Source organism: Pecten maximus, chromosome 8 (genome assembly GCF_902652985.1).
Source record: "Pecten maximus chromosome 8, xPecMax1.1, whole genome shotgun sequence".
In the NCBI taxonomy this organism is placed as follows: domain Eukaryota; kingdom Metazoa; phylum Mollusca; class Bivalvia; order Pectinida; family Pectinidae; genus Pecten; species Pecten maximus.
Window position 1 is genome coordinate 9,140,302 of NC_047022.1, and position 17,153 is coordinate 9,157,454.

The window sequence follows — 17,153 nt, forward strand, 5'->3', positions numbered from 1 at the left end:
ACAGTACTTCACAATTCAGACGAGATTGTCAGTAAAAGTGAATCAAATATCCGTAGCACTTCGACGGTCTTGGCTGGTCAAATGCTGGCTGCACACAACACACGCTGCTTTCAAAGTGGTATTGTCTTTGCTCATGCGCGGTGATATTGTGATTACAGCCTCAATTATCCCCCATTATTCTCGTCAAAGCATTACTATAACTCCTATCATTTTTTTTATATCTGGGGTTTCAGCCACATATAAAACATAAAAACAAAAAATTCTATTAATCTGATTTCAAAATGTTGATTAATGATGAAATGTTTATTTTAAAGTGAAATGGGCGTCGTTTAAGAAGATTTGAAATCATAGAACAAAATATTTCCTGAAATCATTTTACGAGCGACTGTACATATAAATAGCCCAAGCGGAAGTAAATACCAATCATATTAGCGTTTAACATGTCCATAGCCAGCCTATAGTATTGCTCCTCTCAAGGACGATTTGCCCCTCTCGACCCACACTGAAATAACAAATCATCCTGACTCTACAAAAATGGCGTGGACATTGATGGCGACAGTGACTGTTTTCCTAGGCCTCGTCTCTGGAACTGTAGAAGGTAAGTCTGTAAATCATATATGTATCAGTAACGTACGGCCCAGTATGGTATGAATGTGATGGGGTTTTCAAGCTCGTTTTCATTATTAAACTAGTTATATTTCACATTTGATTCTGTGAAATTCCCCCAGTATAAAATATGCTTACGGTTTGAAGGTTTTTTTTTGATAATTTAGAAACAAAGCCGTATTCACAATAACATTACAAGCCTTACTATATCAATATAGGGGTTAAATGTCAGTAGCAATATATATATAAGTTTTTTGTTTTGCTTTTGTTTGTTTGTTTGTTTGTTGTTTTTTTTACTTAGTATGTGTTTTGTAACAATAACATTTCATTTCGGTTTTCTCTGTACTTACGTCTTTGTAATTTTCAAGTGTGTAAATGATACATGATTTAATTCTTTTCTTATGAATTAAACCAGATAGTAGACAAAAGGATTAAAAAAAATATTGTGTTTTAAAATAAATAAGCACTATTAGCCTGACAATCAGATTACCGTATGAATGTATTATTTATACCAGTGTTATAAAGGGAAAGGTAAGTATGTCCTTATACTCCGAGACGAAGGTTACAGATTAAGTAAAGGTATTCTTTAACATTAAGGTAACACTAAGTTCATTCGTCGAATTATCTAATTCTGTATCACGGTCAAATGAATTATCCTCCTGAATGTTAGAGTAATGTTTCACAGTAAATATCTTCAAAATTAAATAATATTCATTGTCTCCAACGTTTCAGTCAATAGGATGTGAACATGAACTCATATTCCACTATTATGGCAGACTGAATTAATGAACGGATTGATAAAATATTTCCCTGCCCTGAGGGTGTGACAGATAAATCGCCATCCCGAGGGGTAATATTCTTGGCCGAGTGGTGATATTCTTGGCCGAGTGGTGATATTCTTGGCCGAGCGGTGATATTCTTGGCCGAGTGGTGATATTCTTGGCCGAGTGGTGATATTCTTGGCCGAGTGGTGATATTCTTGGCCGAGTGGTGATATTCTTGGCCGAGTGGTGATATTCTTGGCCGAGCGGTAATATTCTTGGCCGAGCGGTGATATTCTTGGCCGAGCGGTAATATTCTTGGCCGAGTGGTGATATTCTTGGCCGAGCGGTGATATTCTTGGCCGAGCGGTAATATTCTTGGCCGAGTGGTGATATTCTTGGCCGAGCGGTAATATTCTTGGCCGAGCGGTAATATTCTTGGCCGAGTGGTGATATTCTTGGCCGAGCGGTGATATTCTTGGCCGAGCGGTAATATTCTTGGCCGAGTGGTGATATTCTTGGCCGAGTGGTGATATTCTTGGCCGAGTGGTGATATTCTTGGCCGAGCGGTAATATTCTTGGCCGAGCGGTGATATTCTTGGCCGAGCGGTAATATTCTTGGCCGAGTGGTGATATTCTTGGCCGAGCGGTGATATTCTTGGCCGAGCGGTAATATTCTTGGCCGAGTGGTGATATTCTTGGCCGAGCGGTGATATTCTTGGCCGAGCGGTAATATTCTTGACTGAGCGGTGATAGTCTCTGCCGAGCGGTGATATTCTTGACACGAGGGGTAATATTCTTGGCCGAGCGGTGATATTCTTGACACGAGGGGTAATATTCTTTGCCGAGCGGTGATATTCTTGGCCGAGCGGGGATATTCTTGGCCGAGCGGTAATATTCTTGGTCGAGGTGGGGTATTCTTTGCCGAGCGGTGATATTCTTGACCTAGCGGTGATATTCTTGACACGAGGGGCGATATTCGAGGCTTTGCCGAAAACACATCCCAATGGTGGGATATATCTATGTCACGTCCTCAAAAACCGTAACCCCATATTACACTGTACATTTATTTTCATAATTTACGCAATTGTGAACGATGAGAGAAAATAACATAAATGAATGAACGACGTAAAAACCGTTAATGAATGAAATGAGTGAATGAAAATAAAAAAGGAATAAATTTGGATAATCGATGAATTGAATCAAATGAGGATCGAATATGAAATGAATTCAGGTCATAAGTAGGTGCGCAGACCCCAAAACTAACATTTTTACAATGTGACTATTGCAAAGCACAAATACACATATTCTATGTCATAGAATGTGGTTTTGCTATACCCCTCATCGAAACTGAAAATAGCAAGATGCGTGTGTAGATTTATTGGCCTGGAATATTTTAAGGATATGTAAGATATATCCCTTGATGCCGTTAACCAACTGATCAATTATTGGATTCTTTCACTTTTAAAGTATTTAGATTAATGCAAAAGATAATTGCTTCTTTATAATTGCAGGCCAAAGAATCGGAAATGGAAACGAAACGAAAGTCACACATCACGTGACGTCCAAGAATTTTCCACAGCCTTATCCCCGGAACTCCCATCAGCAATGGAACTTCAGTATGGAACACGGTCAGTGGAAAGTCATTTTCAGGACAGTGGACATCGAAAAGTCACGTCGCTGTCAAAAGGACTATCTTCACATTTACGACGGAGAAAACTCAAAACAGTGAGTCGTATTCAAGCGTATCGAAATAAAATATTTAGAAAGATTGTACAAAATACATGTGATGTATAGACATCCTTCAAAACACATACTGTAAACGTGGTTATTTTCACGGGGTTAATTTCGCGATTTCGATATTTAAAATATACGCGTTGGGGGTAATTTTCGCGATCGATCCACCTTCGTTTGTAGTTCGAGATTATGCAAATTGATATCAACATAATATGTGTGAGAGAAATTTTCGCGATCAAAAGGACTCCGGGTAATTAGCGTAAATTCCTCCCTCGCGTAAATTTCCACGTTTACAGTACGATACAATTCGATAATTTCATATTTTTGAGATATTTCTTTTCAAAAGAACGTTCAATACACGTGCAAATTTTAAAAGGTGCCAGAAGTATTTTTGATAAGAAAAAATATTGTAGACAAGTCGACCATAAAAAGGTTGTTGTTAATTTTATATAAACATACAATTCATACACGTGCTATAAACAATGCGTTTTGATTGGCTGATGTTATAACTTTTGACAGGGAATACTTTTTAATCACGTGATTCATAATGTTTTAATGACCGTCATATATATGACGACCGTTCTACGTGATTGCGGAAATCATAACGCACAAAAAGTAGTTTGCACTTAGTTTTGTGAAAATTGTTTTTGATATAGATTTCTGCCAATTTGATCCTTTCAGGATAATATTTGTCAGTTACTTATTTGATTTGCAATAATTTAGAATATTTTCACAAATTGTCAGTCTCGCATATTAAATAGCGAACTTTTACGCCCGAAAAAAAAACAAAAAAACACAGGGCACAAGTCGTCCTCGGAATTGTTTTGCTATTGTGGTAGAAACAAGTCAAGCAAACTAGTGTTTTCTGTATCTGACATTTCTTTCACTCTCGTTATTTTTTTAAAGGTTCAGAAAAACACGCTGAAGCTCGTGCTTTTATCCCCCTGCCCCACAAAGTTGACGGGGAACATACTTATCGGCTCCGTCCGTCCGAATTCGCATTCCGGAACATATCTTTTCAAGGAATGATACGATTTTGATGAAACTAACTTGGTAAACTTATTACCTAAATCCCTTGCTCACGTTCGATTAACGGCATATTTCGCGCATATTTAATGAGGCTGCTGTTATCTGGTTGACTGATTGCTTTCCGCACGATGTAATGATTCTTAATGCTATGTAATGTGTTTCATGGTCTTTTTTCTTCTGAAATGTTAACATTAACAAAATCAAGAACTATTTTAAAAGCTGCTGATCTCCATCACAAGATTTAAGATTTTTACACAAACTCCAAATGGTATCACAGACTTTCATTTTCATATACCGTAATATGGCCTCAATATATTTGGCGAGTGTGATGATTTTAACTTCCTGTAATCAATTCATCCTTAGAGCATTCATGTCTGACCCAAATTCCCGGGGCCGCGGTGGTTAAGTTGTACCGACACTTTATCACTAGCCCTCCACCACTGGGTTGCGAGTTCGAAACCTACGTGGGGCAGTTGCCAGGTACTGACCGTAGGCCGGTGGTTTTTCTCCGGGTACTCCGGCTTTCCTCCACCTCCAAAACCTGGCACGTCCTTAAATGACCCTGGCTGTTAATAGGACGTTAAACAAAAACAAACAAACAAACAAACCTACATTCCCAGTTATATATTTCCTCATTAGTAATTTCTATTTGACCCAACTATACTATTTATTTGACATAGTTAATATAATGTTCACGGGATTTTGAATCATAACACAAGTTCTATAATGGATGTTTGATAGCCGAACAATAAGCAATCTTTTGGCAAATACAGTATATGAGACCATCTTCTGTAATTAACAAATATACTTAGATCTTCTCTTATTTGTAGCCGAAATTGTTGATGTACAATGTTTTCCAACTGTTTTGAAATGTAACTGATGCAGCAAATGCATTTATTTTAAAAATGACTATCAAATCTCGCTATCTAGATGGATATAAATCTTTTTCCCATTTATATATAATTTTCACCTGAAATAACGAAGCTAATAACCTTGTGTATGAGGGCTATCAAGCCATCGAAGGAAGCTAAAGTGAAAGACATTGCACATGATACATTGTAGTTCTCCATTAATCAGGACCATCGAACTGTCATATTGTGATAAATCGATGGTGACCTACTTCTTACGACTTGGCAGGGGGCACTTTGAGTACCACATGCGGGACAATTACCGATTGTCATTCAGAACTATTCTGCTTTCGTTCTATTAGGTTTCATTTTCCTACTAGTTTCCATTTTTATAGGAATACTCGTTGATTACCAACACAAAGACAGTTCAAACTGCTCTTAACACAACTCCTGAACAATACAATGTCAATAGATAATCTATGTAAACTTTATTTATTTTACAACAATTGCGAAACAAGTTATATTAACTTATATTAATCACACTTGTTGGCCCGGATTAAAGCGCGCGAGGGATCTTTCTGTGGGAGAAAACCGGAGTACCCGGGGAAAACCCACGTGGTCGGGCAGGCGAACCCAAACCTTTTCACGTCCGATCGGGGAATCGAACCCCGGCCGCCTAGGTGAGAAGCAAGTGTGTTACCACTGTGCCACCCGACCACCCAAGATAATCTAGCCGTACATATACTGTATAGAGGTTTCACAACGAGTGGTTGCTGGATATAGAAAATTCATTTCACTCGAGTAAATTATTATTTAAAAAGTTACAAAAGACACGAGCTTTTTGCAAGCTCGTGACTTTTGTAACTTAAAAAAACCATACGCGAAATAAGACTTGGCCACGTTTCCCTTTGATTCAAGCCGATATTATTGTAGTAGAAACAAGTCACTTGACTCGTGATTTTTAGATATAGAATGTATTTACACTCGCTAAAGCTCGTGTCTTTAAAAAATAACTTATTCAAGTAAAACTAATTCCATATCCAACAACCACTCGTTGTATAACCTCTATTTGCACTCTTCCAGTACATGTATATACTATTGTTCTAATCGTTCCTATTGTATAGCGTATCCTGTTGTTATATGTATGAATATATGTGTACTTCCCTATTGTGTATCATATCTATCGTATATCTAAAACAAATTGCAATTATTATTGTGTTTCCTCTTTGATCAGAAATGTCACTTCGTCTGTAGTGAATCATCCAATTGTCAGTTAGTGCAATAGATAACGCACGCGCTGGTTGTCATTTTGAAGGCCGGGGATGGGATTTGTCCCCACGATTTGAAATATGTCATAGTGGAGATGTCGCTGAATCAGAACCGGGTCATGTTTACAATCAAGTTAAACTTGTCCTCTTAATGGGATATCAACGGTGATATTAGTACGTTGTATGCCCTATTTTTTCACAGACCTTTTTATCTAGTTGTCAGTTTCTTAGTTTATGACATCACCGAAACATCGTTAAATATACACGAAAGCTTTATGACGTTATGTGATTGTTTCGTCATGCTACTAGTATATTAACCCCTTGACAAAATGCTAAGAGAAGTTGCCACCAAACGCCTTTAACACCTAGTACCTCAGGTTATAACACCCAGTTGGTGTAGGAATAAAAAAAATGGCGCCCGACCGCATCACTTTCCGCGAATATGACGTCACGCGATTTTGCAATTCACAGGGAAATAGTTCTGCTATAGATTATCAATTTTAAAATGTTGTTTGTTTATGATTAACGTCAAATACACGGAAATTAAACGTTGAAAGAAATTAAAAGTGTTGGTTATTATCGTCATCTCCGCAGATTTTCTCCCGCTGAATGTTCAGTTATGTGAAAATTAAAAAAGGCGGTGTTTTTTGGTTGTTCAACTTAAAAAAATGAGAAAAAAAGTAAGGCAATTTAAATATAAGTATCAAACAGTAGCTTTAATGTTGTTATAGTCGATATGGCAGCAAGACATATTTTGGGCAAATGAAGCCTGGAAACCCTATTTTTTAATGTTTTTTGACGTAGGCCGTTGTTTTTGGTAAACCTTAAAATATACCTTATCAAAGAACCAGAATTTATTTCATGTTGCAGCCCTGAGAAAATATTATGTGACAAACTTGAAAATATGGCAGACTATGAGACGACACATTCTTCCATTCGGATCGTTTTCCATTCTGACGGAGCTGGCCAAGCCCAAGGATTCGACATGCAAGTTGTTCACATTCCAAATGAAGGTAAACAATTTTAGTTTATGATCTTGGATTCAAAACTACATGTAATAATTATACATACTATATGATCAGATCATGATCACAAATACTATGGATCATATGACGGTTTCTACGTATTATGTCTATAGCATGTGCTCACTTTGTTACAAAATGTTTTTTGGGTTAAATCGAAAATGTCATTGGAATTCTTCATATAGTTCAGGAATCATTCTCATACGGCTATTCAAATAAAGAAATAGCATTTTACCATTTGGAGTGGGACGACTGGTTCGCCCGTTGTCAGTATAATGTGACCGGGTGGGGTGTGATGCTGGGTGTCTTCGGCAGTATGCTTCACTGAGGTAGCACTTTAAATCGGCAAAAGTTCCGGCCTATCACAAGCAGACTTAACACGAACATAACGCAGCCTCCCAAAACACACATACGCACTCACCACACGCATGCATGTCGCACGTAGGGAGGCCGTCCTTAAATGACCTTAGCTGTTAATAGGACGTTAAACAAAATAAACCAAACCAAAGCTTTTCTCATTGAATGTAATAGCCATGTTTAATTATTACATGAGAACATTGGTATGATGTATTGTGATTTTAGATTACTTCACTCAACTTTTGCTGAAGAGACATGCCCAAGGTAAGGGAGACAACTCAATCAAGTGAAAAAGGTGAAGCTGCAATGTTTGAAAAAAAAAAAAAAAATGTGTAAGATAATAAATACTGCATGTGGTGACATTAAAGTTGTAATTTAAATTCGATGTTAATTTCATGTTTCCACGTAAATAAAAGAACTGAGATAGGCTGATCTTTCTTTCATTCATAAGTGAAACAATACAAAAAGTGCAACCTTCCGTCAGATATGAATTCATGATATTTCTATTTTTTATTTAGTATATTTTGGTCTATCATGACAGAATCAGTACTAAGACAAAACAAAACAACAAAAAACCCCAACCATTTCGATAAAACAATTATTTTTATTGTATTTGTCTTACCCGGTAACAAAATTGAAATTATTTCGTTCTAATTTCAGCTGCCAAGATATCGTTCGTTCAAGTACATTCAAGAAATCCCCCAGTCCTGCACGTTCCTCTGACGGTTACATTAGCGATCTTGTTTTTAGTCCTGGTCGCCTTGGCCGTGTATTTCGTCATTAGCCTTAGGCGGAAAACGAGTCAAGCACATGACACAATTTCGGCTATCAAACCACACCGACCTTCGACGACTTCAAGCATTAATTCCGGTCGGCGATACACGCGCCAACTTAGTGCGGACAGTGACAACTTATCCCATTTCATACCGGCGCCCAACAAACAGGAAGTTCGCAATTAATATCACCTTAACATTAAATTGATATTGTTTGATTTGACTTAGCGAGGAATCGATTGTGATTAAATCAAGGTTGAAATGTCAAGAGTGGTTTGAAATGACGTCATTTTCAAACTTTGAGGTGTGTGTAATTCGATAAACCATGTATGTGCGTTACCAAGGCAACAGCAGCATTTATTGATTTATACGAAACTATCACTGCGTTGTCTGTTCAGTGGTATTTACAATGTAGCTATATAATGTATTCATAACGCTACTAGTTTTTAGGTAAAAAGTAAATGTATCTATAAACAATTCGGATGTTTCCTAAATGGATAAGATGAAAAATATAGTACCTGGATTTTGCTACACCGTAGTTCAGATATGTATAAACCGGAAACAGAGTTTGTTTCCGGTTTTTGAGGAGGAAGGACAATTATTCCTTGAAACGGATATAGATTTATTCACTACTTGTGACCAATCATTAGGCCTTTTCTATAATCAGGGATTGGCATAGATAGTCATCCCACCAAAACATCAATCTGACCATGCGGTGGCAAACCATGATTTTTGTTTTTCAGTGAGGTAGCACTATAAATCGGCAAAAGTTCCGGTCTATCACAAGGAGACTTAACACGAACATACCGCAGCCTCCCAAAACACACATACGCACTCGCCACACGCATGCATGTCGCACCCACGGGAGGCCGTCCTTAAATGACCTTAGCTGTTAATAGGACGTTAAACAAAATAAACCAAACCAAACCAAACATCTCGGAAAATAAGCCATGTCTTTCTACAGGGAAAACTATCTCCAAATTAAGACCGATATCTGCTAGTTTTTATAAAATCGTAGTCTTGGGGGAAACTGCGACATTCATCATATTTATACATATGATGATACATTATACAATGTATGATAAGTGATGTTTGATCTTTTATAAGCAGCGTTCGGGAAATAAGCAAGGAATCCTTACTTAAGGATAATAAACGGTGGCTTATTTTCATGGCTCGATGATATCTTATAGAATACTAACGTATTTGGTATTAGAATTGTTAAAAGTTATTTATGCTAGCGATGCACACCGTTTTATATTTATGTACCTTCAAATAATACTTGAAATTTAGTGTGAGAGTGCTCTCCCTTTTAACAATGCCTATATATATCTCATAAGGTACAATAGATCAAGATCATTACTACATCAACGTGTGCTTTAATTTCCATCTACATACGTCATCAATTCTTGTGTGTCACGTGCATCGAAGATACTAAAATAAAATTTGTCATCAGTTATTATGCACATTTATTTTTGTTACTTCATTCGAGCCTACATTACAAAATTACTATGGTAGGATTATGGAAAGAGCTGCATGAAAAGGCAAGACACATGAAGCAATTTTTCAATAAGGTCTAATTCTTCATCCATTGTGCTTTGTTTTGTTGTTGTGGTATTAAATTGTTGAAAACATTTTAGATTGAAACTGTCCTATTTTGAGTACTTAAGGCGGTGGGATCTTTATCAGAATCTGTATACACCTCGATAATGATGTAGGGAACATGGAAATTTGTTCAATCCGGTAACCATTTCATTGGTGGACAAAGAACCATGTGTCCACGGTAGCAATGTAACATTCTTACGGATTGGTGTCGGGTAAAAAGGCGGTTCTGTTATCATTTCTAGAGTACTTAGGACGATCGGATCAGGTCAGAATTCGTGTGCATGTCGAGGCGGATAGGGTGAACACAGAAATTTGCTCATTACATTAACCATTTTAATGGTGGACAAGAAAACATTTGTCCGCGGCAGCATTGTTACATTCTTAGGAATGGTGCCTAGGTAAAAGGCGGTTCTGTCATTATTTCTAGAGTACTTGCCCACTATTAGAATGGTTATTGGTCAGTCAAAATGCATTTCTTGAGTTTGGATACAGTCTTCTGTGCCTCTACAACAGGACAGGGAGGTTTCAAGAATAGATTAATATGTTGTAAGAAACAAAATTAAGTGGCAATCGATACGTTTACTTTGATATAAGATTGCTGATGGGTCTTTATCATGGAATATATAATAAGATGGCAAATGTATTTTGTTGAATAAAAGGAATCATTGCTAATTAGAGGTTGCTTATAACTCGTTTGCATGTCATTATAAACATGTTTATATATATCATACATACATTGACTTAAAACTGATTTAGAAAACGTGTAAAATTTAAGTTTTGTTGGGATTTGCTTTAGTCGATTTCATGGGATGATTAATTAAGTTGCTCTTAAGACAAATTAAATGAACTGTGAAGGAAATATATTGAAGTGTGGCCCAAACATATAGTAATCGGATATCCAATATCAGTACAACGAAGAAATACGTCTTTTATTATTGTGGCGATGTTTGGTTTCTGCCAGGTTCTGTGGCTAAATCAGAACTGACAAATATAGTAACATATCGAGAGAATTAAGAACAACTCATGAAGACGACAAATATGACGTCATTGTATCAATTGGGAAGTTGAAGAAAAGGCACAAAGTGAAATTGTAGGTGTAAGTGAAGGAAAAGATAAAAAAAAACCCTCAACTTTGATAGTCTAAAATTGAACGAAGGAATGCCCCTTTAAGAATCTAAAAGCAATAACAGATGCAGAGATAGGAATTTCCAATAACATCGTCCAAATTATCTCAAGATCGGGTGTATGAGAAATCTTTCTGCTAAACTGAGTTACATATTGATAAACAAAATAAAAAAAAAAAGAAATATATTAAATGAAATAATAATTAAATTCCGTGTTGATATCGAAAGCCAAATATTAACAATTCTATCTATCTCGGTTTTCCTGAAATGTCCGCGTAGATACAAGTTTCATAATGTAAATTTGTCACAGAGCCAAAACTATCAAGAAAAAGAGTGCATGTATTTAGGTGAGTAACGGTCCCTTACATGTTATCATTATATGTAACGGAAGTGGTCTAGTGGTATGGACACGTGGCCGAGTTCCGGCACGGGTTCGTGCGTGTTGTATCCTTGAACAATATGATTTATTCAGTTTCGGTCCAGAAGACTCAACTGTGAATAAGAACGCCGTAAGGAAGTGCACGAAATGTCGCGTGAAAGCTCCGACGGTATCCTCCCCATGGAGTTAATAAAGACATCGGCCCCTTATTATAAGCGCCAAATAACCAAGAATAATAATTTGTGAATCGCTTTGAGACGGCTATGTTGCTGTGGTATATAAAATTTCAAATGATTGATTATTGATTATCTTAATCGATACGAGATTAAAGTAAGTTGGAATTAAGATAATAGAATTCTACTAAGAGCGGACGGAGACACCAAACTTAGCTTCTAGACCAGACAAAGTATGAATCTAAGCACTTGTCTAACACCGACGTAACAAGCCGTACGAAGTAAACCATACAGTCTGACAATCTAATTAGAATCAGACTTGTAACTTCCCCTCCTCTACGATACTCTACGATGAAAAATGTATCATAGAGGAGCGGAAATCACACGTCTTATTTTAATTAGAGTGTACATTCTGATCAAACAATGCTAGATTGTCACACACACATCATATACAAAATACATTGGGCTAATAGAAAACTCTTATAATGAAAGTAATCGGGTTGATCAAGATATTAAACCAAGGGATGGGACCCGATCAAATTGACCCAGTTACGCTAATTGAACTAGGTCAATAACCTGCTCCAGGTATGATTTTATAGCCAGATTTGATCAAATATGTTCAGAAACGTCAACATAATTGAATTTCAGGAAAAAGAAGGACCAATATGTTTGTATACCAGTGTTGGTCTTAGTCAGTAATAACGTATTGACTATACATAATACGGTCAGTTTAGTCAGTGATAATGTATTGACTATACATATTACGGTCAGTTTAGTCAGTAATAACGTATATTGACTATACATATTACGGTCAGTTTAGTCAGTGATAATGTATTGACTATACATATTACGGTCAGTTTAGTCAGTGATAATGTATTGACTATACATATTACGGTCAGTTTAGTCAGTGATAACGTATTGACTATACATATTACGGTCAGTTTAGTCAGTAATAACGTATTGACTATACATATTACGGTCAGTTTAGTCCGTAATAACGTATATTGACTATACATATTACGGTCAGTTTAGTCAGTGATAACGTATTGACTATACATATCACCCTATCGTCATGACTTCATATTACGGCGAGTTTAGTCAGTGATAATGTATTGACTATACATATTACGGTCAGTTTAGTCAGTGATAACGTATTGACTATACATATCACCCTATCGTCATGACTTCATATTACGGCGAGTTTAGTCAGTGATAACGTATTGACTATACATATTACGGTCAGTTTAGTCAGTAATAACGTATTGACTATACATATTACGGTCAGTTTAGTCAGTGATAACGTATATTGACTATACATATTACGGTCAGTTTAGTCAGTAATATCGTATTGACTATACATATTTCCCCATAGTCATGACGTCATAATACGGTCAGTTTAGTCAGTAATAACGTATTGACTATGCATATTACGGTCAGTTTAGTCAGTAATAATGTATTGACTATACATATTACGGTCAGTTTAGTCAGTGATAACGTATTGACTATACATATCACCCTATCGTCATGACGTCATAATACGGCCAGTTTAGTCAGTGATAACGTATTGACTATACATATTACGGTCAGTTTAGTCAGTAATAACGTATATTGACTATACATATTACGGTCAGTTTAGTCAGTAATAACGTATTGACTATACATATTACGGTCAGTTTAGTCAGTGATAATGTATTGACTATACATATTACGGTCAGTTTAGTCAGTGATAACGTATTGACTATACATATTACGGTCAGTTTAGTCAGTAATAACGTATTGACTATACATATTACGGTCAGTTTAGTCAGTAATAACGTATATTGACTATACATATTACGGTCAGTTTAGTCAGTGATAACGTATATTGACTATACATATCACCCTATCGTCATGACTTTATATTACGGCGAGTTTAGTCAGTGATAATGTATTGACTATACATATTACGGTCAGTTTAGTCAGTAATATCGTATTGACTATACATATTTCCCCATAGTCATGACGTCATAATACGGTCAGTTTAGTCAGTGATAACATATTGACTATACGTATTACGGTCAGTTTAGTCAGTGATAACGTATTGACTATACATATTACGGTCAGTTTAGTCAGTGATAACGTATTGACTATACATATCACCCTATCGTCATGACTTCATATTACGGCGAGTTTAGTCAGTGATAACATATTGACTATACATATTACGGTCAGTTTAGTCAGTGATAACGTATTGACTATACATATCACCCTATCGTCATGACTTCATATTACGGTCAGTTTAGTCAGTAATAACGTATTGACTATACATATCTTCCTATAGTCACGACTTCATATTACGGTCAGTTTAGTCATCATTACTACTTCCCTGTATGTTAGTTTAAATTACTAGTCACCTGTGACCGCGGTGGCCGAATGGTTAAGGTGTCTCGACACTTTATCACTCCACCTCAGGGTTTCGAGTTCGAAACCTACGTGGGGCAGTTGCTTGGTACTTGGTGGTTTTTCTCCGGGTACTCCGGCTTTCCTACACCTCCAAAACCAGGTACGTCCTTAAAATGACCCTGGCTGTTAATAGGACGTTAAACAAAACAAAACAAAACTAGTCATCTGACCCTAAACGTTAATCATAATCAAGTGCAATTTATTCATGACTAGGGATTAATGAGAGCTAGACTCATGACGTAAGGATAAACGTTAAGTGGCACTTAGTGGCTCGTACTTGTCACGAGCATCAGAATTTGAAAAAAAAATATAGTCACGCTCATAATCATATCACGTCACAATGCTACAATTACATGTTTTTTTTGTAAATGGAGAGATAGTTTTAAGATTAAATGGCCAAAATTATTCAGCTAACTGCGGGCGTTTAATAAAGCAGAAAAGTAGACAAAATTACATTTTCTTATTTTGTCTATTTTTATCTATGTTATCTACTTAATATAAATCATAACATACATGCAATAAATCTGTACTGCGTTTCAAAATGAAGTCTAAATATTTTTATAGCTGTATAAACAATAGCGTGAGCACGTAGATATGATTATAATTTATCAATCTTTCCTAAGTTGAGAAAGCTAAATTGGCAACCAGTACTATACCATGCCGGTCCCCTGAATAATACTTCTAAACAGATATAGGACGTTCTTCTTCTTCTTAATCGTTGGCAAATTCCGTCAAAAATTACGATTACATCGACAATTTTTTGGCAAAAGGGACGTGGACAGGGTTATATATACAGTGATTTGTTTTCTATTATTATATTAGTGCAGATAAGATAAAAAAAGGTAAAAGATTTGTTGATTTAGTGTATGGGGACTTCAATGGCTACGTAGTAGATATATGCCTTGAAGTCCTCATGTGTAGTGCATTGTACTGCTGCTAAAGGAAGGAGGTTCCACTAGTGTGTTATTGTGTGTGGGGAAAATGAGTATTTGTATGTGTCCTTCGTAGCAGAGATATGTCTTAATGAGTGTGTGCATGTTTAATTTGTTGAATTTGGTTTGTGTTATGGGGTCCCATATAGAAGAGCGGTATTCCAGTTTGGGTCTAACTAGTGCTTTGTTCGCAAGTTCTTTTATGTGTGGTGAGTTAATTTTAAGATTGCGTTTCAGAAAACCTAGTGATCTGTTTGCATTGGAGGTGATGTTGTTGATGTGTTTGTCCCATTTTACGTTGTTTTGTTGTGTGAGCCCTAAATGTTTGCTCGAGTCTTCTTGTGGGAGTGTGTGATTGTTAAGAGTGCAATCATGGTGTATTTTGGTTCGTTTAGGTGTTATATTTATGACATTGCATTTGCCTGGGTGAAACTTCATCATCCAATCGATTTCCCATTGTGCTGCTGCGTGTAGATCTTCTTGTAGATTTAGTGTGTCTTTCTTGTTTTGAATTGCTTTGTATATGATCCTGTCGTCTGCGAATAGTCTGAGTGCACTGTGTTATAGACGAGGAAAAGGATAGGTCCCAAACAGGTTCCTTGAAGGACTCCTGATGATACGTGTATTGTGTCGGATGTTTTACCCTCAAGTACTACTGTTTTGTGTGCGTTGTGAGATAAAGTCTGTGACCCTTGCATGTGTGGTTCCTGTTATGCCGTAATATGCGAGTTTGTACTGCATTTAACTGCGTTTATGTGGGATTTGTCAAAAGGTGTGGCAAAGTCCATGATGATGATGTCTATCTGTTTGTTATTCTTGTTGTTTTGTGCGAGGTCGTGTATAAATGTGGCGAGCTGAGTTTCGCATGACCTATACTATCATTGACTACAATGATCATACTCTTATACGCTGCATGACCTCAGTGTATGACCATATCAAACTGTACCACCAGTCATGTGCTTGATCACAGCAAATTGCCGAGACAGTCAGTAGCAATAGACGTGATGCAAAATATGTTTCAGGTATAAACGCACTGTCGTTTATGTGTTATATTACGGTAAATTGACGAGATGCTCTGTAACAGTATACGTGATGTAAACTAGATGTCAGGTATATACACACGGTCGCCAGTTACCTTTGCTTACACACTTCCGGTCAGGTGTGATAGTACGGTGAATAGGCATGCTAGACATGTTGTGCCATTTATTGGGGGCATTTAACGTTACATTTTCGAGCTGGTATAATCAATCATTATTGATATACTCGAGTGAGTGATGTAGTGCACTTGAGGTCAGACAGAACATTTCTAAGCCGTATTTCAATGGTAATGATCTCAATTGCTGAATTGTCAATTTTCCATTCCTAGTTAGAAGCCTCCCTGCTTCCTTTCAAATTATCACGTGTTCAGTGACAGCTGTCGACTACTGACGAAACAATTAACAACCTGGTTATAGAGATGCTGTTATATAAATACCACGGGGAAGGTCTATGGTCAACTTAAAAATCTGATTAGAACAGATTTTTTCTTATTTCTTTTTTGCGAAATGAAGTCGGACGCCTTTGTATTGTTTCAGAACTATTTCAGAAGTCTTTTTTTTCACACTTAATCAACAATTTCATATATGTGTATGTATTTCAGGATATTTTCTTTTCATGAAATAATTTGCTCTCGGTTTATCGTATTCACTCTTCTTATCATCGCTTGTTTGACCCTACAGGCGAAGAGCCGTTGATGTTTGTTCGTTGGTACCACAGAATGAGATGACCAAAACTAATGCCCCTTTACATACCTACCACTACACCTAATGCTCCTTTACATACCTACCACTGCACATAATGCTCATTTACATACCTACCACTAAGCCTAATGCTCCTTTACATACCTACCACTACACGTAATACTCCTTTACATACCTACCACTACACCTAATGCTCCTTTACATAACTACCACTAAACCTAATACTCCTTTACATACCTACCACTACACCTAATACTCCTTTACATAGCTACCACTAAACCTAATACTCCTTTACATACTTACCACTACACCTAATACTCCTTTCCATAACTACCACTAAACCTAATACTCCTTTACATAC

General features: G+C 36.8%; 1 protein-coding gene across 2 annotated transcripts; it reads left to right on the forward strand.

Moving 5' to 3' along the window:
* Window positions 1–334: 334 nt before the first annotated feature.
* Window positions 335–10,675, forward strand: LOC117333640 (CUB domain-containing protein 2-like). 2 transcript variants are annotated; one of them, XM_033893039.1, is made up of 5 exons: window positions 340–598; window positions 2,882–3,095; window positions 7,120–7,262; window positions 7,854–7,892; window positions 8,289–10,675. In XM_033893039.1, the coding sequence occupies exons 1-5, from the start codon at window positions 535–537 to the stop codon at window positions 8,585–8,587; spliced, it is 759 nt and encodes a 252-aa protein (XP_033748930.1). In that variant the 5' UTR covers window positions 340–534; the 3' UTR covers window positions 8,588–10,675. The 2 variants fall into 2 exon arrangements, with proteins under 2 accessions (XP_033748931.1, XP_033748930.1); XM_033893040.1 differs by lacking the exon at window positions 7,854–7,892 and having other exon boundaries at window positions 335–598.
* Window positions 10,676–17,153: the final 6,478 nt, after the last annotated feature.